Source organism: Bufo gargarizans, unplaced genomic scaffold (assembly GCF_014858855.1).
Source record: "Bufo gargarizans isolate SCDJY-AF-19 unplaced genomic scaffold, ASM1485885v1 original_scaffold_1546_pilon, whole genome shotgun sequence".
Taxonomy (NCBI): Eukaryota; Metazoa; Chordata; class Amphibia; order Anura; family Bufonidae; genus Bufo; species Bufo gargarizans.
This window is the reverse complement of record NW_025334408.1, coordinates 110924-137947: the sequence shown is the minus strand read 5'-3', so window position 1 is coordinate 137947 and position 27024 is coordinate 110924. Positions and strand designations below refer to the sequence as shown.

General features: G+C 47.1%; 1 protein-coding gene across 4 annotated transcripts in view; it reads left to right on the top strand.

Moving 5' to 3' along the window:
• LOC122923388 overlaps positions 1–27024 on the top strand; it is a 110708-nt gene that overhangs the window by 75014 nt on the left and 8670 nt on the right. For 3 of the 4 annotated variants that reach the window (XM_044274185.1, XM_044274184.1, XM_044274186.1), the window contains 4 exons: positions 17674–17712; positions 19181–19292; positions 20783–20867; positions 26856–26978. In XM_044274185.1, the coding sequence (XP_044130120.1) occupies positions 17674–17712; positions 19181–19292; positions 20783–20867; positions 26856–26978 (359 nt within the window). The remainder of the gene's footprint in view (positions 1–17673; positions 17713–19180; positions 19293–20782; positions 20868–26855; positions 26979–27024) is intronic. The other variant, XR_006387282.1, reaches the window with a different exon arrangement.

Genomic DNA, 27024 nt, shown 5'->3' with positions numbered 1-27024 from the left:
CTGCAACAGTCCATTGGCATATATTTAGGCCTAGCACACAGGCAGAGGAGAGGTTCATTCAACTTTGGGTAGCATCGCAATATAATGGTAAAATGAAAATAAAAATAGGATTGAATGAGGAAGTGCCCTGGAGTCCAATAATATATGGTTATGGGGAGGTAGTTAATGTCTAATCTGGACAAGGGACGGACAGGTCCTGTGGGATCCATGCCTGGTTCATTTTTATGAACGTCAGCTTGTCCACATTGGCTGTAGACAGGCGGCTGCGTTTGTCTGTAATGACGCCCCCTGCCGTGCTGAATACACGTTCAGACAAAACGCTGGCTGCCGGGCAGGCCAGCACCTCCAAGGCATAAAAGGCTAGCTCTGGCCACGTGGACAATTTAGAGACCCAGAAGTTGAATGGGGCCGAACCATCAGTCAGTACGTGGAGGGGTGTGCACACGTACTGTTCCACCATGTTAGTGAAATGTTGCCTCCTGCTAACACGTTGCGTATCAGGTGGTGGTGCAGTTAGCTGTGGCGTGTTGACAAAAGTTTTCCACATCTCTGCCATGCTAACCCTGCCCTCAGAGGAGCTGGCCGTGACACAGCTGCCTTGGCGACCTCTTGCTCCTCCTCTGCCTTGGCCTTGGGCTTCCACTTGTTCCCCTGTGACATTTGGGAATGCTCTCAGTAGCGCGTCTACCAACGTGCGCTTGTACTCGCGCATCTTCCTATCACGCTCCAGTGCAGGAAGTAAGGTGGGCACATTGTCTTTGTAGCGTGGATCCAGCAGGGTGGCAACCCAGTAGTCCGCACAGGTTAAAATGTGGGCAACTCTGCTGTCGTTGCGCAGGCACTGCAGCATGTAGTCGCTCATGTGTGCCAGGCTGCCCAGGGGTAAGGACAAGCTGTCCTCTGTGGGAGGCGTATCGTCATCGTCCTGCCTTTCCCCCCAGCCACGCACCAGTGATGGACCCGAGCTGCGTTGGGTGCCACCCCGCTGTGACCATGCTTCATCCTCATCCTCCTCCACCTCCTCCTCATCCTCGTCCTCCTCGTCCTCCAGTAGTGGGCCCTGGCTGGCCACATTTGTACCTGGCCTCTGCTGTTGCAAAAAACCTCCCTCTGAGTCACTTCGAAGAGACTGGCCTGAAAGTGCTAAAAATGACCCCTCTTCCTCATCCTCCTCCTCCTCCTCCTGGGCCACCTCCTGTTCCATCATCGCCCTAAGTGTTTTCTCAAGGAGACATAGAAGTGGTATTGTAACGCTGATAACGGTGTCATCGCCACTGGCCATGTTGGTGGAGTACTCGAAACAGCGCAACAGGGCACACAGGTCTCGCATGGAGGCCCAGTCATTGGTGGTGAAGTGGTGCTGTTCTGTAGTGCGACTGACCCGTGCGTGCTGCAGCTGAAACTCCACTATGGCCTGCTGCTGCTCGCACAGTCTGTCCAGCATGTGCAAGGTGGAGTTCCACCTGGTGGGCACGTCGCATATGAGGCGGTGAGCGGGAAGGCCGAAGTTACGCTGTAGCGCAGACAGGCGAGCAGCAGCAGGATGTGAACGCCGGAAGCGCGAACAGACGGCCCGCACTTTATGCAGCAGCTCTGACATGTCGGGGTAGTTGTGAATGAACTTCTGCACCACCAAATTCAGCACATGCGCCAAGCAAGGGATGTGCGTCAAATTGGCTAGTCCCAGAGCTGCAACGAGATTTCGCCCATTATCACACACCACCAGGCCGGGCTTGAGGCTCACCGGCAGCAACCACTCGTCGGTCTGTTGTTCTATACCCCGCCACAACTCCTGTGCGGTGTGGGGCCTGTCCCCCAAACATATGAGTTTCAGAATGGCCTGCTGACGTTTACCCCGGGCTGTGCTGAAGTTGGTGGTGAAGGTGTGTGGCTGACTGGATGAGCAGGTGGAAGAAGAGGAGGAGGAAGCCGAGAAGGAGGAGGTGGCAACAGGAGGCAAAGAATGTTGCCCTGCGATCCTTGGCGGCGGAAGGACGTGCGCCAAACAGCTCTCCGCCTGGGGCCCAGCTGCCACTACATTTACCCAGTGTGCAGTTAGGGAGATATAGCGTCCCTGGCCGTGCTTACTGGTCCACGTATCTGTGGTTAGGTGGACCTTGCTACAGATGGCGTTGCGCAGTGCACACTTGATTTTATCGGATACTTGGTTGTGCAGGGAAGGCACGGCTCTCTTGGAGAAGTAGTGCCGGCTGGGAACAACATACTGTGGGACAGCAAGCGACATGAGCTGTTTGAAGCTGTCTGTGTCCACCAGCCTAAATGACAGCATTTCATAGGCCAGTAGTTTAGAAATGCTGGCATTCAGGGCCAGGGATCGAGGGTGGCTAGGTGGGAATTTACGCTTTCTATCAAATGTTTGTGAGATGGAGAGCTGAACGCTGGCGTGTGACATGGTTGAGACGCTTGGTGACGGAGGTGGTGGTGGTGGTGTTGGTGGTACATCCCCTGTTTGCTGGGCGGCAGGTGCCAACGTTCCTCCAGAGGCGGAGGAAGAGGCCGAGGCGGCAGCAGCAGAATAGGCCGAGGCGGCAGCAGCAGAAGAGGTAGCAGGGGGAGCCTGAGTGACTTCCTTGGTTTTAAGGTGTTTACTCCACTGCAGTTCATGCTTTGCATGCAGGTGCCTGGTCATGCAGGTTGTGCTCAGGTTCAGAACGTTAATGCCTCGCTTCAGGCTCTGATGGCACAGCGTGCAAACCACTCGGGTCTTGTCGTCAGCACATTGTTTGAAGAAGTGCCATGCCAGGGAACTCCTTGAAGCTGCCTTTGGGGTGCTCGGTCCCAGATGGCGGCGGTCAGTAGCAGGCGGAGTCTCTTGGCGGCGGGTGTTCTGCTTTTGCCCACTGCTCCCTCTTTTGCTACGCTGTTGGCTCGGTCTCACCACTGCCTCTTCCTCCGAACTGTGAAAGTCAGTGGCACGACCTTCATTCCATGTGGGGTCTAGGACCTCATCGTCCCCTGCATCGTCTTCCACCCAGTCTTGATCCCTGACCTCCTGTTCAGTCTGCACACTGCAGAAAGACGCAGCAGTTGGCACCTGTGTTTCGTCATCATCAGAGACATGCTGAGGTGGTATTCCCATGTCCTCATCATCAGGAAACATAAGTGGTTGTGCGTCAGTGCATTCTATGTCTTTCACCGCTGGGGAAGGGCTAGGTGGATGCCCTTGGGAAACCCTGCCAGCGGAGTCTTCAAACAGCATAAGAGACTGCTGCATAACTTGAGGCTGAGACAGTTTCCCTGGTATGCATGGGGGTGATGTGACAGACTGATGGGGTTGGTTTTCAGGCGCCATCTGTGCGCTTTCTGCAGAAGACTGGGTGGGAGATAATGTGAACGTGCTGGATCCACTGTCGGCCACCCAATTGACTAATGCCTGTACCTGCTCAGGCCTTACCATCCTTAGAACGGCATTGGGCCCCACCATATATCGCTGTAAATTCTGGCGGCTACTGGGACCTGAGGTAGTTGGTACACTAGGACGTGTGGATGTGGCAGAACGGCCACGTCCTCTCCCAGCACCAGAGGGTCCACTAACACCACCACGACCATGTCCACGTCCGCGTCCCTTACTAGATGTTTTTCTCATTGTTATGGTTCACCACAACAACAAATATATTATTTGGCCCAATGTATTGTATTCAAATTCAGCGGGATATAAATTTGAGGCCTAGTATTTAGGCGCTGGGTGACCGGTATGGATTTAGTGACAGAATTAGACTTGGAAATGCACAGAAGCGTGTGTGTGTGAAGTTATTCTGAATGACCCAATGTGCACCTTGAATATTATATACCCTTTTAGGGATAGATTTCAAATAGCTCTGATATAGCAGAAACCACTAAATTATGAAATTGCTAAATTGGGAATTGTACTTCAACCCAGAACAAAAAATGTGCTTTGACGGACACTAAATATCTTGCCCAGCAACAACAGTACAGCGGTGGTAACGAGAGATTTAGAGGGATATAAATTTGAGGCCTAGTATTTAGGCGCTGGGTGACCGGTATGGATTTAGTGACAGAATTAGACTTGGAAATACACAGTAGCGGGTGTGTGTGAAGTTATTCTGAATGACCCTATGTGCACCTTCAATATTATATACCCTTTTAGGGATAGATTTCAAATAGCTCTGATATAGCAGAAACCACTAAATTATGAAATTGCTAAATTGGGAATTGTACTTCAACCCAGAACAAAAAATGTGCTTTGACGGACACTAAATATCTTGCCCAGCAACAACAGTACAGCGGTGGGTAACGAGAGATTTAGAGGGAATTAAATTTGAGGCCTAGTATTTAGGCGCTGGGTCACCGGTATGGATTTAGTGACAGAATTAGACTTGGAAATGCACAGTAGCGGTGTGTGTGAAGTTATTCTGAATGACCCTATGTGCACCTTCAATATTATATACCCTTTTAGGGATAGATTTCAAATAGCTCTGATATAGCAGGAAACCACTAAATTATGAAATTGCTAAATTGGGAATTGTACTTCAACCCAGAACAAAAAATGTGCTTTGACGGACACTAAATAACTTTCCCAGCTACAACAGGACAACGGTAACGAGAGATTTAGAGGGATTTAAATTTGAGGCCTAGTATTTAGGCGCTGGGTGACAGGTATGGGTTTAGTGACAGAATTAGACTTGGAAATACACAGTAGCGGGTGTGTGTGAAGTTATTCTGAATGACCCTATGTGCACCTTCAATATTATATACCCTTTTAGGGATAGATTTCAAATAGCTCTGATATAGCAGAAACCACTAAATTATGAAATTGCTAAATTGGGAATTGTACTTCAACCCAGAACAAAAAATGTGCTTTGACGGACACTAAATATCTTGCCCAGCAACAACAGTACAGCGGTGGGTAACGAGAGATTTAGAGGGAATTAAATTTGAGGCCTAGTATTTAGGCGCTGGGTCACCGGTATGGATTTAGTGACAGAATTAGACTTGGAAATACACAGTAGCGGGTGTGTGTGAAGTTATTCTGAATGACCCTATGTGCACCTTCAATATTATATACCCTTTTTGGGATAGATTTCAAATAGCTCTGATATAGCAGGAACCACTAAATTATGAAATTGCTAAATTGGGAATTGTACTTCAACCCAGAACAAAAAATGTGCTTTGACGGGCACTAAATAACTTTCCCAGCTACAACAGGACAACGGTAACGAGAGATTTAGAGGGATTTAAATTTGAGGCCTAGTATTTAGGCGCTGGGTGACAGGTATGGGTTTAGTGACAGAATTAGACTTGGAAATACACAGTAGCGGGTGTGTGTGAAGTTATTCTGAATGACCCTATGTGCACCTTCAATATTATATACCCTTTTTGGGATAGATTTCAAATAGCTCTGATATAGCAGAAACCACTAAATTATGAAATTGCTAAATTGGGAATTGTACTTCAACCCAGAACAAAAAATGTGCTTTGACGGACACTAAATATCTTGCCCAGCAACAACAGTACAGCGGTGGGTAACGAGAGATTTAGAGGGAATTAAATTTGAGGCCTAGTATTTAGGCGCTGGGTCACCGGTATGGATTTAGTGACAGAATTAGACTTGGAAATACACAGTAGCGGGTGTGTGTGAAGTTACTCTGAATGACCCTATGTGCACCTTCAATATTATATACCCTTTTTGGGATAGATTTCAAAGAGCTCTGATATAGCAGGAACCACTAAATTATGAAATTGCTAAATTGGGAATTGTATTTCAACCCAGAACAAGAAATGTGCTTGAACGGACACTAAATAACTCGCCCAGCTACAGCACTAGGGACAGATTTAGCTGGATATAAATTTGAGGCCTAGTATTTAGGCGCTGGGTGACCGGTATGGATTTAGTGACAGAATTAGACTGGGATATGGCCAAAAAATGAACAGACTATTGCTGGTTAAATGCACTTGGTGTGACAGCTTCACCCTGATGTAGGCTTTAGCCAAAAAACAACCACACCATTGAGGGTTAAATGCACTTGGTGACAGGCGCAGCTTGCCCCTGATTTTGTATATGGCCAAAAAATGAACAGACTATTGCTGGTTAAATGCACTTGGTGTGACAGCTTCACCCTGATGTAGGCTTTAGCCAAAAAACAACCACACCATTGAGGGTTAAATGCACTTGGTGACAGGCGCAGCTTGCCCCTGATTTTGTATATGGCCAAAAAATGAACAGACTATTGCTGGTTAAATGCACTTGGTGTGACAGCTTCACCCTGATGTAGGCTTTAGCCAAAAAACAACCACACCATTGAGGGTTAAATGCACTTGGTGACAGGCGCAGCTTGCCCCTGATTTTGTATATGGCCAAAAAATGAACAGACTATTGCTGGTTAAATGCACTTGGTGTCACAGCTTCACCCTGATGTAGGCTTTAGCCAAAAAACAACCACACCATTGAGGGTTAAATGCACTTGGTCGCAGCTTGTGCTGGCGCACCACAAGACACAAAATGGCCGCCGATCACCCCAGAAAAATGAGACTGACAAACGGTCTGTGCAGCCTAAAAACAGTGAGCAATTGAGGATCAGCAGCTCAATGATCCACAGCTGCAGATCGATCAGTTAATCAAGTCCTTTGGAGGAGTTAATCTGCCTAATCTCGCCCTACTGTCGCAGCCGCAACCTCTCCCTACGCTAATCAGAGCAGAGTGACGGGCGGCGCTATGTGACTCCAGCTTAAATAGAGGCTGGGTCACATGGTGCTCTGGCCAATCACAGCCATGCCAATAGTAGGCATGGCTGTGATGGCCTCTTGGGGCAAGTAGTATGACGCTTGTTGATTGGCTGCTTTGCAGCCTTTCAAAAAGCGCCAAGAAAGCGTCACAAAAGCGCGAAGAAAGCGACGAACACCGAACCCGAACCCGGACTTTTACGAAAATGTCCGGGTTCGGGTCCGTGTCACGGACACCCCAAAATTCGGTACGAACCCGAACTATACAGTTCGAGTTCGCTCATCCCTACTCTCAACCCATAGTATATTAGAGGCAAAGACCTTATCCTCTCAGCTATAAAGCTGAATGCTAAACTGTGTCAGATAAACCTCATAGTAGTTTCTGGTGTAGTGAGTATTCCTATTCAGCAGAAGACTTATTTTATATTTCTTTGCAGGTTAACATGTAGCTGTATAGTGTAGTGGTTAACATCCTTGCCTCTAATGTACAAGGTTGGGAGTATAATTAGAGGCAAGGATGTTAACCACTACACTATACAGCTACATGTTAACTAGAGTTGAGCGAACACCTGGATGTTCGGGTTCGAGAAGTTCGGCCGAACATCCCGGAAATGTTCGGGTTCGGGATCCGAACCCGATCCGAACTTCGTCCCGAACCCGAACCCCATTGAAGTCAATGGGGACCCGAACTTTTCGGCACTAAAAAGGCTGTAAAACAGCCCAGGAAAGAGCTAGAGGGCTGCAAAAGGCAGCAACATGTAGGTAAATCCCCTGCAAACAAATGTGGATAGGGAAATGAATTAAAATAAAAATTAAATAAATAAAAATTAACCAAAATCAATTGGAGAGAGGTCCCATAGCAGAGAATCTGGCTTCACGTCACCCACCACTGTAAGAGTCCATTTTCATAAATTTAGGCCCAGCACCCAGGCAGAGGAGAGAGGTCCCGTAACAGAGAATCTGTCTTCATGTCAGCAGAGAATTAGTCTGCATGTCATAGCAGAGAATGAGGCTTCACGTCAGCCACCACTGCAACAGTCCATTGGCATATATTTAGGCCCAGCACCCAGGCAGAGGAGAGAGGTCCCGTAACAGAGAATCTGTCTTCATGTCAGCAGAGAATCAGTCTGCATGTCATAGCAGAGAATGAGGCTTCACGTCAGCCACCACTGCAACAGTCCATTGGCATATATTTAGGCCCAGCACACAGGCAGAGGAGAGAGGTCCCGTAACAGAGATCTGGCTTCATGTCAGCAGAGAATCAGTCTGCATGTCATAGCAGAGAATGAGGCTTCACGTCAGCCACCACTGCAACAGTCCATTGGCATATATTTAGGCCCAGCACACACACAGGCAGAGGAGAGAGGTCCCGTAACAGAGAATCTGTCTTCATGTCAGCAGAGAATTAGTCTGCATGTCATAGCAGAGAATGAGGCTTCACGTCAGCCACCACTGCAACAGTCCATTGGCATATATTTAGGCCCAGCACACACAGGCAGAGGAGAGAGGTCCCGTAACAGAGAATCTGTCTTCATGTCAGCAGAGAATTAGTCTGCATGTCATAGCAGAGAATGAGGCTTCACGTCAGCCACCACTGCAACAGTCCATTGGCATATATTTAGGCCCAGCACACACAGGCAGAGGAGAGAGGTCCCGTAACAGAGAATCTGTCTTCATGTCAGCAGAGAATCAGTCTGCATGTCATAGCAGAGAATGAGGCTTCACGTCAGCCACCACTGCAACAGTCCATTGGCATATATTTAGGCCCAGCACACCCAGGCAGAGGAGAGAGGTCCCGTAACAGAGAATCTGGCTTCATGTCAGCAGAGAATCAGTCTGCATGTCATAGCAGAGAATGAGGCTTCACGTCAGCCACCACTGCAACAGTCCATTGGCATATATTTAGGCCCAGCACCCAGGCAGAGGAGAGAGGTCCCGTAACAGAGAATCTGGCTTCATGTCAGCAGAGAATCAGTCTGCATGTCATAGCAGAGAATGAGGCTTCACGTCAGCCACCACTGCAACAGTCCATTGGCATATATTTAGGCCCAGCACACACAGGCAGAGGAGAGAGGTCCCGTAACAGACAATCTGGCTTCATGTCAGCAGAGAATCATTCTGCATGTCATAGCAGAGAATCAGGCTTCACGTCACCCAACATTGGAACAGTCCATTGGCATATATTTAGGCCCCGGCACCCAGACACAGGAGAGGTTCATTCAACTTTGGGTAGCCTCGCAATATAATGGTAAAATGAAAATAAAAATAGGATTGAATGAGGAAGTGCCCTGGAGTCCAATAATATATGGTTAAGGGGAGGTAGTTAATGTCTAATCTGGACAAGGGACGGACAGATCCTGTGGGATCCATGCCTGGTTCATTTTTATGAACGTCAGCTTGTCCACATTGGCTGTAGACAGGCGGCTGCGTTTGTCTGTAATGACGCCCCCTGCCGTGCTGAATACACGTTCAGACAAAACGCTGGCCGCCGGGCAGGCCAGCACCTCCAAGGCATAAAAGGCTAGCTCTGGCCACGTGGACAATTTAGAGACCCAGAAGTTGAATGGGGCCGAACCATCAGTCAGTACGTGGAGGGGTGTGCACACGTACTGTTCCACCATGTTAGTGAAATGTTGCCTCCTGCTAACACGTTGCGTATCAGGTGGTGGTGCAGTTAGCTGTGGCGTGTTGACAAAAGTTTTCCACATCTCTGCCATGCTAACCCTGCCCTCAAAGGAGCTGGCATTGACACAGCTGCCTTGGCGACCTCTTGCTCCTCCTCTGCCTTGGCCTTGGGCTTCCACTTGTTCCCCTGTGACATTTGGGAATGCTCTCAGTAGCGCGTCTACCAACGTGCGCTTGTACTCGCGCATCTTCCTATCACGCTCCAGTGCAGGAAGTAAGGTGGGCACATTGTCTTTGTAGCGTGGATCCAGCAGGGTGGCAACCCAGTAGTCCGCACAGGTTAAAATGTGGGCAACTCTGCTGTCGTTGCGCAGGCACTGCAGCATGTAGTCGCTCATGTGTGCCAGGCTGCCCAGGGGTAAGGACAAGCTGTCCTCTGTGGGAGGCGTATCGTCATCGTCCTGCCTTTCCCCCCAGCCACGCACCAGTGATGGACCCGAGCTGCGTTGGGTGCCACCCCGCTGTGACCATGCTTCATCCTCATCCTCCTCCACCTCCTCCTCATCCTCGTCCTCCTCGTCCTCCAGTAGTGGGCCCTGTCTGGCCACATTTGTACCTGGCCTCTGCTGTTGCCAAAAACCTCCCTCTGAGTCACTTCGAAGAGACTGGCCTGAAAGTGCTAAAAATGACCCCTCTTCCTCCTCCTCCTCCTCCTCCTGGGCCACCTCCTCTTGCATCATCGCCCTAAGTGTTTTCTCAAGGAGACATAGAAGTGGTATTGTAACGCTGATAACGGCGTCATCGCCACTGGCCATGTTGGTGGAGTACTCGAAACAGCGCAACAGGGCACACAGGTCTCGCATGGAGGCCCAGTCATTGGTGGTGAAGTGGTGCTGTTCTGTAGTGCGACTGACCCGTGCGTGCTGCAGCTGAAACTCCACTATGGCCTGCTGCTGCTCGCACAGTCTGTCCAGCATGTGCAAGGTGGAGTTCCACCTGGTGGGCACGTCGCATATGAGGCGGTGAGCGGGAAGGCCGAAGTTACGCTGTAGCGCAGACAGGCGAGCAGCAGCAGGATGTGAACGCCGGAAGCGCGAACAGACGGCCCGCACTTTATGCAGCAGCTCTGACATGTCGGGGTAGTTGTGAATGAACTTCTGCACCACCAAATTCAGCACATGCGCCAAGCAAGGGATGTGCGTCAAATTGGCTAGTCCCAGAGCTGCAACGAGATTTCGCCCATTATCGCACACCACCAGGCCGGGCTTGAGGCTCACCGGCAGCAACCACTCGTCGGTCTGTTGTTCTATACCCCGCCACAACTCCTGTGCGGTGTGGGGCCTGTCCCCCAAACATATGAGTTTCAGAATGGCCTGCTGACGTTTACCCCGGGCTGTGCTGAAGTTGGTGGTGAAGGTGTGTGGCTGACTGGATGAGCAGGTGGAAGAAGAGGAGGAGGAAGCCGAGAAGGAGGAGGTGGCAACAGGAGGCAAAGAATGTTGCCCTGCGATCCTTGGCGGCGGAAGGACGTGCGCCAAACAGCTCTCCGCCTGGGGCCCAGCTGCCACTACATTTACCCAGTGTGCAGTTAGGGAGATATAGCGTCCCTGGCCGTGCTTACTGGTCCACGTATCTGTGGTTAGGTGGACCTTGCCACAGATGGCGTTGCGCAGTGCACACTTGATTTTATCGGATACTTGGTTGTGCAGGGAAGGCACGGCTCTCTTGGAGAAGTAGTGGCGGCTGGGAACAACATACTGTGGGACAGCAAGCGACATGAGCTGTTTGAAGCTGTCTGTGTCCACCAGCCTAAATGACAGCATTTCATAGGCCAGTAGTTTAGAAATGCTGGCATTCAGGGCCAGGGATCGAGGGTGGCTAGGTGGGAATTTACGCTTTCTCTCAAATGTTTGTGAGATGGAGAGCTGAACGCTGCCGTGTGACATGGTTGAGACGCTTGGTGACGGAGGTGGTGGTGGTGGTGTTGGTGGTACATCCCCTGTTTGCTGGGCGGCAGGTGCCAACGTTCCTCCAGAGGCGGAGGAAGAGGCCGAGGCGGCAGCAGCAGAAGAGGCCGAGGCGGCAGCAGCAGAAGAGGTAGCAGGGGGAGCCTGAGTGACTTCCTTGGTTTTAAGGTGTTTACTCCACTGCAGTTCATGCTTTGCATGCAGGTGCCTGGTCATGCAGGTTGTGCTCAGGTTCAGAACGTTAATGCCTCGCTTAAGGCTCTGATGGCACAGCGTGCAAACCACTCGGGTCTTGTCGTCAGCACATTGTTTGAAGAAGTGCCATGCCAGGGAACTCCTTGAAGCTGCCTTTGGGGTGCTCGGTCCCAGATGGCGGCGGGCAGTAGCAGGCGGAGTCTCTTGGCGGCGGGTGTTCTGCTTTTGCCCACTGCTCCCTCTTTTGCTACGCTGTTGGCTCGGTCTCACCACTGCCTCTTCCTCCGAACTGTGAAAGTCAGTGGCACGACCTTCATTCCATGTGGGGTCTAGGACCTCATCATCCCCTGCATCGTCTTCCACCCAGTCTTGATCCCTGACCTCCTGTTCAGTCTGCACACTGCAGAAAGACGCAGCAGTTGGCACCTGTGTTTCGTCATCATCAGAGACATGCTGAGGTGGTATTCCCATGTCCTCATCATCAGGAAACATAAGTGGTTGTGCGTCAGTGCATTCTATATCTTTCACCGCTGGGGAAGGGCTAGGTGGATGCCCTTGGGAAACCCTGCCAGCGGAGTCTTCAAACAGCATAAGAGACTGCTGCATAACTTGAGGCTGAGACAGTTTCCCTGGTATGCATGGGGGTGATGTGACAGACTGATGGGGTTGGTTTTCAGGCGCCATCTGTGCGCTTTCTGCAGAAGACTGGGTGGGAGATAATGTGAACGTGCTGGATCCACTGTCGGCCACCCAATTGACTAATGCCTGTACCTGCTCAGGCCTTACCATCCTTAGAACGGCATTGGGCCCCACCATATATCGCTGTAAATTCTGGCGGCTACTGGGACCTGAGGTAGTTGGTACACTAGGACGTGTGGATGTGGCAGAACGGCCACGTCCTCTCCCAGCACCAGAGGGTCCACTAACACCACCACGACCATGTCCACGTCCGCGTCCCTTACTAGATGTTTTTCTCATTGTTATGGTTCACCACAACAACAAAAATATTATTTGGCCCAATGTATTGTATTCAAATTCAGCGGGATATAAATTTGAGGCCTAGTATTTAGGCGCTGGGTGACCGGTATGGATTTACTAACAGAATTAGACTTGGAAATGCACAGTAGCGTGTGTGTGAAGTTATTCTGAATGACCCTATGTGCACCTTGAATATTATATACCCTTTTAGGGATAGATTTCAAATAGCTCTGATATAGCAGAAACCACTAAATTATGAAATTGCTAAATTGGGAATTGTATTTCAACCCAGAACAAAAAATGTGCTTTGACGGACACTAAATAACTTTCCCAGCCACAACAGGACAGCGGTAACGAGAGATTTAGCGGGATATAAATTTGAGGCCTAGTATTTAGGCGCTGGGTGACCGGTATGGATTTAGTGACAGAATTAGACTTGGAAATGCACAGTAGCGTGTGTGTGAAGTTATTCTGAATGACCCTATGTGCACCTTGAATATTATATACCCTTTTAGGGATAGATTTCAAATAGCTCTGATATAGCAGGAACCACTAAATTATGAAATTGCTAAATTGGGAATTGTACTTCAACCCAGAACAAAAAATGTGCTTTGACGGACACTAAATAACTTTCCCAGCCACAACAGGACAGCGGTAACGAGAGATTTAGCGGGATATAAATTTGAGGCCTAGTATTTAGGCGCTGGGTGACCGGTATGGATTTAGTGACAGAATTAGACTTGGAAATGCACAGTAGCGGGTGTGTGTGAAGTTATTCTGAATGACCCTATGTGCACCTTGAATATTATATACCCTTTTAGGGATAGATTTCAAATAGCTCTGATATAGCAGAAACCACTAAATTATGAAATTGCTAAATTGGGAATTGTATTTCAACCCAGAACAAAAAATGTGCTTTGACGGACACTAAATAACTTTCCCAGCCACAACAGGACAGCGGTAACGAGAGATTTAGCGGGATATAAATTTGAGGCCTAGTATTTAGGCGCTGGGTGACAGGTATGGATTTAGTGACAGAATTAGACTTGGAAATGCACAGTAGCGTGTGTGTGAAGTTATTCTGAATGACCCTATGTGCACCTTGAATATTATATACCCTTTTAGGGATAGATTTCAAATAGCTCTGATATAGCAGGAACCACTAAATTATGAAATTGCTAAATTGGGAATTGTACTTCAACCCAGAACAAAAAATGTGCTTTGACGGACACTAAATAACTTTCCCAGCCACAACAGGACAGCGGTAACGAGAGATTTAGCGGGATATAAATTTGAGGCCTAGTATTTAGGCGCTGGGTGACCGGTATGGATTTAGTGACAGAATTAGACTTGGAAATGCACAGTAGCGGTGTGTGTGAAGTTATTCTGAATGACCCTATGTGCACCTTGAATATTATATACCCTTTTAGGGATAGATTTCAAATAGCTCTGATATAGCAGAAACCACTAAATTATGAAATTGCTAAATTGGGAATTGTACTTCAACCCAGAACAAAAAATGTGCTTTGACGGACACTAAATAACTTTCCCAGCCACAACAGGACAGCGGTAACGAGAGATTTAGCGGGATATAAATTTGAGGCCTAGTATTTAGGCGCTGGGTGACCGGTATGGATTTAGCGACAGAATTAGACTTGGAAATGCACAGTAGCGTGTGTGTGAAGTTATTCTGAATGACCCTATGTGCACCTTGAATATTATATACCCTTTTAGGGATAGATTTCAAATAGCTCTGATATAGCAGGAACCACTAAATTATGAAATTGCTAAATTGGGAATTGTATTTCAACCCAGAACAAAAAATGTGCTTTGACGGACACTAAATAACTTGCCCAGCCACAACAGGACAGCGGTAACGAGAGATTTAGCGGGATATAAATTTGAGGCCTAGTATTTAGGCGCTGGGTGACCGGTATGGATTTAGTGACAGAATTAGACTGGGATATGGCCAAAAAATAACCACACTATTGCTGGTTAAATGCACTTGGTGACGGGCGCAGCTTGCCCCTGATGTAGTATATGGCCAAAAAATGAACAGACTATTGCTGGTTAAATGCACTTGGTGTCACAGCTTGACGAACCACACTACTGAGGGTTAAATGCACTTGGTGACGTGCGCAGCTTGCCCCTGATGTAGTATATGGCCAAAAAATGAACAGACTATTGCTGGTTAAATGCACTTGGTGACGGGCGCAGCTTGCCCCTGATTTAGTATATGGCCAAAAAATGAACAGACTATTGCTGGTTAAATGCACTTGGTGTGACAGCTTGACCAACCACACTACTGAGGGTTAAATGCACTTGGTGACGGGCGCAGCTTGCCCCTGATGTAGTATATGGCCAAAAAATGAACAGACTATTGCTGGTTAAATGCACTTGGTGACGGGCGCAGCTTGCCCCTGATTTAGTATATGGCCAAAAAATGAACAGACTATTGCTGGTTAAATGCACTTGGTGTCACAGCTTGACGAACCACACTACTGAGGGTTAAATGCACTTGGTGACGGGCGCAGCTTGCCCCTGATGTAGTATATGGCCAAAAAATGAACAGACTATTGCTGGTTAAATGCACTTGGTGTGACAGCTTCACCCTGATGTAGGCTTTAGCAACCACACTACTGAGGGTTAAATGCACTTGGTGACAGGCGCAGCTTGCCCCTGATGTAGTATATGGCCAAAAAATGAACAGACTATTGCTGGTTAAATGCACTTGGTGTGACAGCTTCACCCTGATGTAGGCTTTAGCCAAAAAACAACCACACCATTGAGGGTTAAATGCACTTGGTCGCAGCTTGGATGCACTTGGTCGCAGCACCGCACAAGACACAAAATGGCCGCCGATCACCCCAGAAAAAAGTGACTGACAAACGGTCTGGGCAGCCTAAAAACAGTGAGTGAGCATTTGAATTTCAGCAGCTCAATGATGCACAGCTGCAGATCGATCGATTAATCAAGTGAAGTCCTTTGGAGGAGTTAATCTGCCTAATCTCGCCCTACTGTCGCATCCGCAACCTCTCCCTACGCTAATCAGAGCAGAGTGACGGGCGGCGCTATGTGACTCCAGCTTAAATAGAGGCTGGGTCACATGGTGCTCTGGCCAATCACAGCCATGCCAATAGTAGGCATGGCTGTGACGGCCTCTTGGGGCAAGTAGTATGACGCTTGTTGATTGGCTGCTTTGCAGCCTTTCAAAAAGCGCCAAGAAAGCGTCACAAAAGCGCCAAGAAAGCGACGAACACCGAACCCGAACCCGGACTTTTACGAAAATGTCCGGGTTCGGGTCCGTGTCACGGACACCCCAAAATTCGGTACGAACCCGAACTATACAGTTCGAGTTCGCTCATCCCTAATGTTAACCTGCACAGAAATATAGAATAAGTCTTCTGCTGAATAGGAGTACTCACTACACCAGTAACTACTATGAGGTTTTTCTGACACAGTTTAGTACTCAGCTTTATAGCTGAGTGGATAAGGTCCTTGCCTCTAATGTACAAGATTGGGAGTTCAAATCCCAGCAAAAACTTTAAAGAAATTAGGTTTAAATATACTGGGGTGTCCCCAAGCACTGACTCCATATATGCATATAGCTATATATGGAGTCAGAACAGGGACTCCTAAGCCAAACTAAAGTCCTGCCACCCTCCCCTGTTCAGAGCAGGGGGTGCCTGGGGTTCTTCCATTGTGCTCGGTCGAGCATCGCAAAGTGTTCTACCCGAGCACTTTGGTGCTCGCCCAACACTATTACCGTTATAACATGGTTATATCGGAAAATGACAGAACCCTTTAAGAGGCATTCCATTTTGAACCGTAATAATTGAAGTCTAAGGCAAGCATAACGGGTCCGTCTGGTTTCCGTTATGCAAGACCGAAAACAAGGTCTTGTCGACAGGACTTTTTTTCCATTCTGCATAATGGAAACCAGATGGATCTATTATGATTCCCATAGACTTCTATTATGACGGAAAGCACACCGGGTCTAAAATAATGGGCGGGGAAGGGGACGGTCCGGCAGGCCTGTCTCATTCATCATTTTGTACGCCTGTTTTAGGCGTAGAAAATGGTCTAAATTTAAGACAGCAAGGAAACTGGCTTCCATTTAGACTGGTGCAGGATACGCCGGTGCCTCTTCATAACTTTGGCAGATTCACCACCAGCTATAAGGGTTAAAAAATGACCCCTATTGTCCCTTCATGTGTAACTGATTCCATGATGTGTCGTGCATGAGTGAGATCTGTTCATAAGATGAAGCTGTTCACATCTAGACCCTATCCACTGATTGTTACTGTTATCTGGTGTATCCTGGTGGCTGGTAAAGTACTGGAGTGGGTGCACATCTCATCCAGAATGCTCAGATGGGTAAAAGAGGTAAAAGTATTCCAGGATAGCTGGGTTCTTTCAGTAAAGTGTAGTTTGCTAAGGCAAAAGTGTTTTGTTGGCATGGATTTCTATGGAATGGTGGCTAGGTTGGTAGAAAGACCTGCCATTCCCTCCCACTCCAGTACAACATTTTCCCCTAACATGAAGTAATTCCAGGTGTAGAGGCTTGGATCATTACTGTGGGGAAAAGTACAGGGCTGAAATGCTCATTCAGGACCAGAACCTGGAAGCTGCATGACCTGTGGTGGCTGTGCAAAGCCTGGTCTCCACCTGTGTTGGATCTGAAGTATCTGGATAAGGTAACCTGATGTATAGTTAGTACCCAGACAGGCAAGGTGATAAAAGTTGTTTGGACTCTTAACCCCTAAAATCTGTGAGTCGGTCATTGCTGCCCCCACCACAAGCACACAGACCCAGGACAAGAGGTACTGTGGCTGTCACTGTTACGGGGGGCATTGTGACTGTTGAAGTTAGAGGGACACTGTGGGTGTTACTGTTATGGGAGTTCAGGTTTGCATTTTAGTTGAGGAGCTTTAAGTTACATCTCTGCCCTGTCGGCATGCTCTCCTGGCCACAGTATGTCCATACAGAGTGGGGATAAGCTGCTGCCAGACATTGCTAATGCTGCTTATCTCCAGGGACCAAAGGACTGCATATGATGAAAGGCAATTACCAGTGAGAATCGGCATCAATACATCCTGTGTGAACATGGTTGTGTTGCTTGACACACTGTGTATCCGTACACGTTGTAGTCTTATACTGTATATCCCGGTCACCTATAATCATGTCTTCCTTTCTTTTATTGTAGATGATGACAATGTACAAGGCGATGGGAGTGCAAAGACAGGTAAGAATTGTATATTAGTCTCCTCATCCAGTGTGTGGTGATATGGAGGTCACTGTTATGGGGGTTCTGGGGGTGTCACTTTTGCCTTTTGTTTACATGACTAATATATATCGTTTCTCCCTATCTCATCTCCCACAATCCCTCCCCAAGAAAGACATGAATACCGTAAGTGGATTTAGCAGTCATTTTATTAAAGGGGTTCTCAGGGCTTTTAATATTGATGACTTATCCTATAGGTCATCAATATAAGATCGGCGGGGGTCCGACACCCCCGCCGATCAGCTGTTTGAAGAGGAGGCGCGCGCCGTGCCAGCGCTGCCTCCTCTTTACTGTTTACCTTCTCGCCGTCGCCTCTGCAGCGATGAGCAGGTGTAATTACACCTAACCGTCCCATTCATTTCAATAGGCCGGATCGCTCCTATACACTTGTATAGGAACGATCCGTCCCATTGAAATGAATGGGACGGTTAGGTGTAATTACACCTGCTCACCACTGCAGAGGCGACGGCGAGAAGGTAAACGGTGAAAAGGAGGCAGCGCTGGCACGGCGCACGCCTCATCTTCAAACAGCTGAAATTGATTACCTATCCTGAGGATAGGTCATCAATATTAAAAGCCCGGAGAACCTCTTTAAACAAACACATAAATTATATAAATAACATCCTTCCCATGGCCTTCTCACCTGAAGGCCCTCTCCAGAACCTTACCAAGACCCTTACCAAGTAACTTAGAAACAGGGGAAGGTCCTTGGAGCCCCAAACCTGATGGATATCTGCCCCTCAATTAAATTACCTCTAGCCGATAATTGCCAGCTCAGAGGAAGACCCATGTAACCATGGGCAACAAACCTGGACAGATATCCGCCATATCACACCCCTGAATACAATACCTGGGGAGTCCAGAGCCCCCTTTAACTCCCTCCCCACCATGCCAGAGCCACAATTAACACCAACTCTAACGACCTCCACCACCATGACGAAAACCTTTTTGTTGCCCAGCCAATCTCAAAATCCACCTGGTAGGAAGCACATAAACCCAACCCCAATATTCCCCCTCCCAGGAACAGATACTCACCTCCAAAATTCCACAGTTTGGGCGGGTGGATGGGGGCTGCTGCTGCTATACTGTCCCTACAAAATGGCCCCTTTCCTGCACTCCAACTCCCCTTTTTAAGGCCTTCACCCCTCCCACTATCTAAACTGCCCCCCTTGCTCCCATTAACCCTTTGTGGCCCCTTATCCGACTTCTTCCAAACTTAGTCATGTCAGGCCTCCCCCCAAGCTTGCAGCCCTGGTCCGGCCTGAACTACAGTGGGGCCTGAGGACACAGATACAATTGAAATTAACGCCACCACCAGCAGTCCCTACCCCCGAATGAAGCTCACAATGGCAGCGCAATCGAAGACTTGTGGTTATGCATCGTGCTGTTCTGTTTGTAATCATGATTCTGTGTCTTCTACATTTTCTAGATATGTGTCAAGAGAGAAATCCAGAACTATTCATCGTCAGAGGCATAGTTCCATCCGTAATAATAGTTCTAGTCTTGGTGGTTATCTATGCTATGTGCTACTTCTCAAAAAGGTAAGTCATGCCCCTCTATAACATGGTGCCAGGATGGTGGAGGTTGTCCTGTCAGCCTTTTCTAATGTGCAAGTCTCCCCAGTTCTGTACATTATACAGTACATAGACTCAAAACTGGTGGCACATGGAAAACTCCAGAGACATTAGGTTCCTCAGGTGTCCAGACACAATGCAATAACTGTTAAGGGGGTTTTCCAGGAGTACAATACTGATGGCCTGTCCTCAGGATATCCGGTGAGCACCACAGCCTGCTCAAAGCATCTGGAGCACAGCGCCGTACATTGTATAGTGGCTGTGCTTGGTATTGCAGCCCATGTATTCATAGGAGCTCCAGGTAGAAGATGGCTAACCTAACCGATACCAATATCGTGCTACAAGTTCAGCCAATACTAAATTTTATAGGTAATATGTGGCGCACAGGACTGACAAAATCTCTGGTGGAGGTGCTCACAGTACAAGAGGAATCACCCTTCCTCTCAAGATATAATAAATAGAAAATACTGGGCACTCTCACTAGCTGTGAAACCACATCGTTTAATGAGATAATGTTTAAAATAACAGTATAGTAAAATAGATACAATATCTAACTATAACACTCTGTATGCCGATATATTATATAAAATGCATACAACACTTAAAATGACACATAAATCATACAATGGAAAATCCAGAATTTTGACTTTAAAAGCAGTATAATACCGCCAGATGGTTGGGTTATAGGTGTCCTAAAATGTTCACAAAGTCTGTGGAAAAGTGCAGCAGTGCAATCTCTTTGAGATATGCGATCCTAATGTTAAAACCTCTTGCTATCAGAGGATATCAGTTGGTGATTTAGTTACAGTGATGGGTATGCGGCGTCCCGCTGTACTCACTGTTTGATTCAAGTTAAGTTGCTTTTCTTTAGTTGCTTTATCTTGCTGGTGTTCCGGTACACTGAATGTCTGTGTCTGGTCCTCACTCGTGCTTTTCTTATTCCTCACGATCCCTTGTGACTGCCGCTCCGTAGATGTAAGAGCCGGCACTCCGCGCTTGGACTTTGTTTGCACGTGTGTTTGGTATCTCGTGCTTCTATGTCCAAGTCCTCTGTAGATGCGCGTCCTGGGATATATGCGGGCACTGGAGGTATCACCGCAAGTAAAACTGATATCCATATTTTAATATACTGCTACTATAGTTAGATATTGTATCTATTTTACTATACTGTTATTTTAAACATTATCTCATTAAACGATGTGGTTTCACAGCTAGTGAGAGTGCCCAGTATTTTCAATTTTCAATACAAAATTTTGTATAGTTTTCCCCATGTGTATAAGCTCACACTTGTCCACAATGACCCTCATCGGGCAGTTTGGTGCCAATATGAATGATGCAGAAGTTGGGCTTGGTTGAACATTTTCTGCATGTGACAAAGTGTCATAGATACCATTCATGACATGAGGTCTCACTGTCCTTCAAACTTTTTGCCCATTTTTTGCTCTTGTTTATAACAGGAAACAACCTTATTCCCCAAAGAAATATGACAGAATTGAAAAAGGTGATTTAACCCCGGCCAATGGCAGTAAACATAAGGGCAGGGTGAGTTTTATAGAAGTCAGATACTTCGAATTTTTACTGCTTATTAAGTTTATATACCGTATTCTCCCAGTATTTGGGCTATTTCAACCTCCTATTCAGTCTTCTATGTGTCCTAGAAGGTAATCTTTACCTCCTTTCCATTACTATGCCACCTCTCTAGATCATGACAAACACAACATTTGGGATAAGGTTTCTGGCTGGGAGGCAGCTAGCTGCAGCAATAAGCAGCCTCCTCCACTGTGGTCTCCATTGTAGACCAGCCAAGCTAAGTTGAAAAACGAGGGGAAGAGGACAAATGTTTTCTCTGTCAAATTTGGTAAATCTGCTTATGGCAGTCCATTCGGTGTAGTACAGAGCCGCTAGGGATGTTCCGCAGATCTCTAAAACTTTGGTGAAGCAGAATGAAGATATCGGTTAAAATTGGTTGTTGCTGCTTGTAACGGACCGTTTCAGCAGACAAGGGGTTAAAATCCGTTTAGGCGATATGCCCCTTTCCGAGAGACAGGCACAGCTACTGCAGAACAGCAACCTTCCGAACTGGATACAAAATAACACTCCAAACTGGAACCTCGCAAATATCTGCCGGCAGACGAACAGGAAAAGCATACAATCGGCTTACACTCCTGGCAATCAGTCTCCAACAGCATACATGGAATCCCCCCAATAACGAGACAAGGCTCCGTGTTGAGGGTCAAGCAGTGCTCTGAAATGCTGGCACACCCAGCCTGGTTTTTATTACAGTTTTGCAAATACAGAACAGATACAACACATCCCCACAATGCATCATGGTTTCCTCCTCTCTGCCTGGGAGACAACCGAGGGCAATCCAATTATCTCTCAGGACAAAGGGGAGATCGCCAATACACACGTGGAGACAACAGGACAGACATCACCATTTAAACACACAATGGGACAATAGAAACACACCCACACAAAATCCTCCCCTCTGCCGGTGATGATCATTTGAACACAAGGGCGAATATAATTATCAAAGGCAGAGAAATACAGTTTTATAAAACATATCACAGGAACCCCAAAACATGCAATAACCCCATAACCAATATATCCTCGGAACCGGGGGATCTGGGTGAACCACATGTCCAAAATTCACCCACATCCGTTTAGTAGTTTGGAAGATACAGTTACACTGAAAATATACAAGTTATACCGAAAATAGTCACTAATAAATGTGTCCCCTGTTTGGTAGTTTCAAACTACTGAATGATGTCTCTGTGCACCAAATACAGGCAAGATAGCACTGTGTTGAAAAGTCAGAACAGTGTCTGTGAGCTAAAATGGCCGCTATCTATTGTTCTCACCATGTGCTTCATCCAAGCAAGTAAGGCAAATTATGCAATCCAGGGACAGAGGGCTCCATCCCAAGTGCCTTAAGACCCAATAACTTAAGGGACCATAATCCCAGGGCAGGAGGCTGGTAAACAGCCCCCTCCAAAACACCGTGGCGAGGTTGGTTTCGCCACACATCTCCCCCCCCCCCCAGGGAAGACTAACCAGATACCTGACCTCACGCCGGTCGGTACCTGAGTTAGTCTGGCAGCCCACTCACAACCCAATACTGGACCTGCTGAATTTCGTAGCCTGTCTCTGTCCAGTGAATCCACCAAGATTATATTTGTAGCTGGTACTCCCGGTCTCTGAGTTGCTCCCTGGCTTGGAGTGGAGGTTGCTTTGTGGGCAGGGATCAGCGGTACTCTGCCCTGGTGCCAGCGTTACCACGGAAGAAGCCTGGTTGGAGTCTGGTTGTTGGAGGGGGAAACCGACTGTCTCCCCTTTGGCTAAACAGCCCTGTTGCTGGGGTCAGGACCGACTGTCTCTGCCCCCTGTAACTCCGCCTGCCGCTGGGGAATGGAGACTAGGCTCCCAATTCCCCAAAAATCATGCTGCTGCTGGGGGGCAGGAACAACTACCTCTGCCCCCTGTAACTCAGCCTGCCGCTGGGGAGGGAGGACGTTGCTCTCCTCTCCCTGCACTTCACACTGCCTTCCCGGCATATCACTCTGCTGCTGGGGGGCAGGAACAACTACCTCTGCCCCCTGTAACTCAGCCTGCCGCTGGGGAGGGAGGCCGCTGCTCTCCCCTCCCTGCACTTCACACTGCCGCTGGGGAATGGAGACTGGGCTCCCTCTGTCCCGCAACTGTAACTTCCGATGGAGGTCCACCCAACGTGGCAGCTGACCGTCACCTTCTGCCCGGTATAGTAGGGTCTTGAACACTAGACTCCTCACGAACTTCACGGATTTCTCAGCTGGATTGGGTCCAAAGAAGTTCAGCCGCAACCACATCATACGGTCAAATTCCTCAACAGAGTATCTGTACTCCACTGCTGGTTCCATCCTGGTGCTTTTAGGGTCGCTGCACTGAGACATGCGTTGCCCTTAAATTGTAGAATCCACAGAAATGGTGTCTCCTGTAGCTGTCCTTCTGGCTGTAGGAACGATCCCGCTGCTGCCACCAATGTAACGGACCGTTTCAGCAGACAAGGGGTTAAAATCCGTTTAGGCGATATGCCCCTTTCTGAGAGACAGGCACAGCTACTGCAGAACACCAACCTCCCGAACTGGATACAAAATAGCACTCCGAACTGGAACCTCGCGAATAGCTGTCAGCAGACGAACAGGAAAAGCGTACAGTCAGCTTACACTCCTGGCAATCAGTCTCCAACAGCATACAGGGAATCCCCCCAATAACGAGACAAGGCTCCGTGATCAGGGTCAAGCAGTGGTCTGAAATGCTGGCACACCCAGCCTGGTTTTTATTACAGTTTTGCAAATACAGAACAGATACAACACATCCCCACAATGCATCATGCTTTCCTCCTCTCTGCCTGGGAGACAACCGAGGGCAATCCAATTATCTCTCAGGACAAAGGGGAGATCGCCAATACACACGTGGAGACAACAGGACAGACATCACCATTTAAACACACAATAGGACAATAGAAACACACCCACACAAAATCCTCCCCTCTGCCGGTGATGATCATTTGAACACAAGGGCGAATATAATTATCAAAGGCAGAGAAATACAGTTTCATAAAACATATCACAGGAACCCCAAAACATGCAATAACCCCATAACCAATATATCCTCGGAACCGGGGGATCTGGGTGAACCACATGTCCAAAATTCACCCACATCCGTTCAGTAGTTTGGAAGATACAGTTACACTGAAAATATACAAGTTATACTGAAAATAGTCACTAATAAATGTGTCCCCTGTTTGGTAGTTTCAAACTACTGAATGATGTCTCTGTGCACCAAATACAGGCAAGATAGCACCGTGTTGAAAAGTCAGAACAGTGTCTGTGAGCTAAAATGGCCGCTATCTATTGTTCTCACCATGTGCTTCATCCAAGCAAGTAAGGCAAATTATGCAATCCAGGGACAGAGGGCTCCGTCCCAAGTGCCTTAAGACCCAATAACTTAAGAGACCATAATCCCAGGGCAGGAGGCTGGTAAACAGCCCCCTCCAAAACACCGTGGCGAGGTTGGTTTCGCCACACTGCTTTTTAGTGTTGAGCGCGAATATTCGAATCGCGAATATTGCCACTTCGAGACTTCGCGAAGATTTATAATATAGTGCTATATATTCGTATTCTCGAATATTCTAGATTTTTTTTCATCAGTAACCTCCCTTCTTTTTTACATATGTCCAAAGTCACTTTTAGCCAAGTCAGATTTATTAATGGTCCTTTAATACTGTGATAAATGTGGTTTGTTGGTAGCAGTTTATCCTTCAGTAAGCGGCTTTACAAAAGTCGCACGTCTTTACGAAAAAGTGGCATGTTCTATTAAAAAGTCGTATAAGATAAGCATGGTCCTCACTGGAGTGAAATTGCGCCATTTTTAAATTGTCGCAATAGTAAATCAGTCTAGAGATAAATATACATAAGAAAACACGCCCACTTTCAGAAAACTGGCGAGCATAGCGCAGAGCCAATAAAAGTTGCAAAATTTTGCGCAGTTTTAGCGATTGCGCAAAAATTTGCGACTTTTTCACTCTATTATTTTGACTTGAGCTAATGATAAATCTGGCCCATAGTGCCGTGATGTCACAACAATACTTAGTGCACCAATCAGTAATATGTAGTCAGACCTGCTAAAATGTGAAGTTGCAGGTATTGCGCAAAAATATGCGCATCATTAATTGCTGATTTGTGCAATTGCGCAATTGCAAATATATTGGAGCACTCTATCTGCATATAAAGCTATTGTAATGTTCTGCTGTGCCAACCATTTTCTCCAGTCTCAGGAAACTTCTATAAGCTTGAAAAATGTAGCAAAAGTGACCCACGCCTGTATTGCGAGCGCAATATGCGCATATTACATTGCCAATTTTTGCAATCAAGAAAATAAATCGCGAATTCGCGAATATATGAGGAATATTTGCCCAAATATTCACGAAATATCTCAAATTCGAATATTGCCCCTGCCGCTCATCACTACTGCCTTTTGCTGATTACCTTTCTACTATACATAGACAGTATATAAGGAGGTTAGTGTTGAGTGAATCAAAGTGTCCGAAGTGGAATTCGATCCGAAGTTTAGGAAAAATTGGATTCGCAACTAATCCAAATTTCTTTGAGCTTCGTGGTAACAATTTTTTTTTCCTAAAATGGCGGCTACACGTGTTACAAAGTGAAAGTAAAAATCCCAGGAACGCAAGATCACCCATAATTTTGTGCAGACAGCAAATCAGCAGCTAGCCAGCCCCTGTGATGTCACCTCTGTTTAAAAGCCTCATCCACTATGGTGTCAGCCATTTCACTGTGATCTGAGCATAGGGAGAGATGTGACAAGCGCTAGGGACAGTGTTGCTAAAAGCTTTTAATTATTGAATATTGGATAGGGAGACTGCAGGGACAGTGCAGGGAGATCGTAGGGAGAGTTTTTACACACTGTAAGGAGAGCATAGGGATACTTCAGGGACTGTGCAGACATTGTAATCTGAATCTGAAGGTATCCATAGAAGACAGTAAACAGTGTCCACCTTGTTTAATACATAAGCAATTCTATTACGCCTTGATTCTCAAATTGGGGTGAATAAGCTCTGTAATACTATTGTTATTGGGGTGTCAACCTGCCTGTCACAGTAACTGTTTCACTACCAGAAAGGACTAACGATGCATGTTGCTACAATGCACAGTGATGTACACTGAGATACACTCTCTCTGCAGGCTGATATGTAGGTAATTTAATGCGCTTCTTGACCAATTAATTTGGAGAATTTGGCAAAGAGTCCGAATCGAATTTTGGAAAACTTTGCTCATCATATCTACATGAAAAGCTAACTGGTTTCAAATTTGAAAAAATGCAGACCAAAAATTACACAATGAAGAAAGAAGAGAAAAAAGGCAATAACTAATGTAAAGCAGATGCTTAAAATTAAAAGTTTAAAAGAGGTTCTGGAAGCTGTAAAACAATTGATGTGGAGGACAGGGACTATTCCAGGGAGCTTCACAGTATATACCTTCACCTGGTGTCCAAAGGGGCAACTCATTGTGTCACAGGAAAGGAGTGAGCATATACAGTATAGTACAGTAGTGTAATCTAGAGAGGCATATTAGATTGTAGATTGTGGTCTCTTTGTAGTTTGAGGTCAGAGCTGTTTTATGTGCTCTGAGCACATCAGATGTCTCCTCCCTGCTGGTCCCGCTCCACCTCTTCAGGAGTGGTATAGGCTAAGCCAGAGGGACTGTACCATGATCCACCTCCTCCATCTCCCTTCTCACAGCCTGAACTCTCCCCGCCTGCAGCTGCATCCCCATCCTCCTATCTTCTATTCTATTTTGTTAAAAATATGTTTGATATATTCAAATGTACTGTTCAGGGTTTCATAAAAAATTATGAAGATGGGTATGCTGCAGTATGTCATTCTTAGAAGCATTCCTAAAGTATTTGTAATGTGATATATTTGCCAGAAAATGTCAAGTGCTATCGTTTCATTTTTATGTGTTTGTTTCTTAGAAAAATGCAGGGAGCCAGGGAACTGAGCAGAAACACAGAAAAGGACCAACTGTGAAAAAGAGTGAAGATAATAGCGAGTGGAATAGCCCGAATCCCAGTTCTACTCTTATTAACACTAATGAGGTACTAAGACTTCGATTACTCCAGACATAGACAACCACAGTGAGGT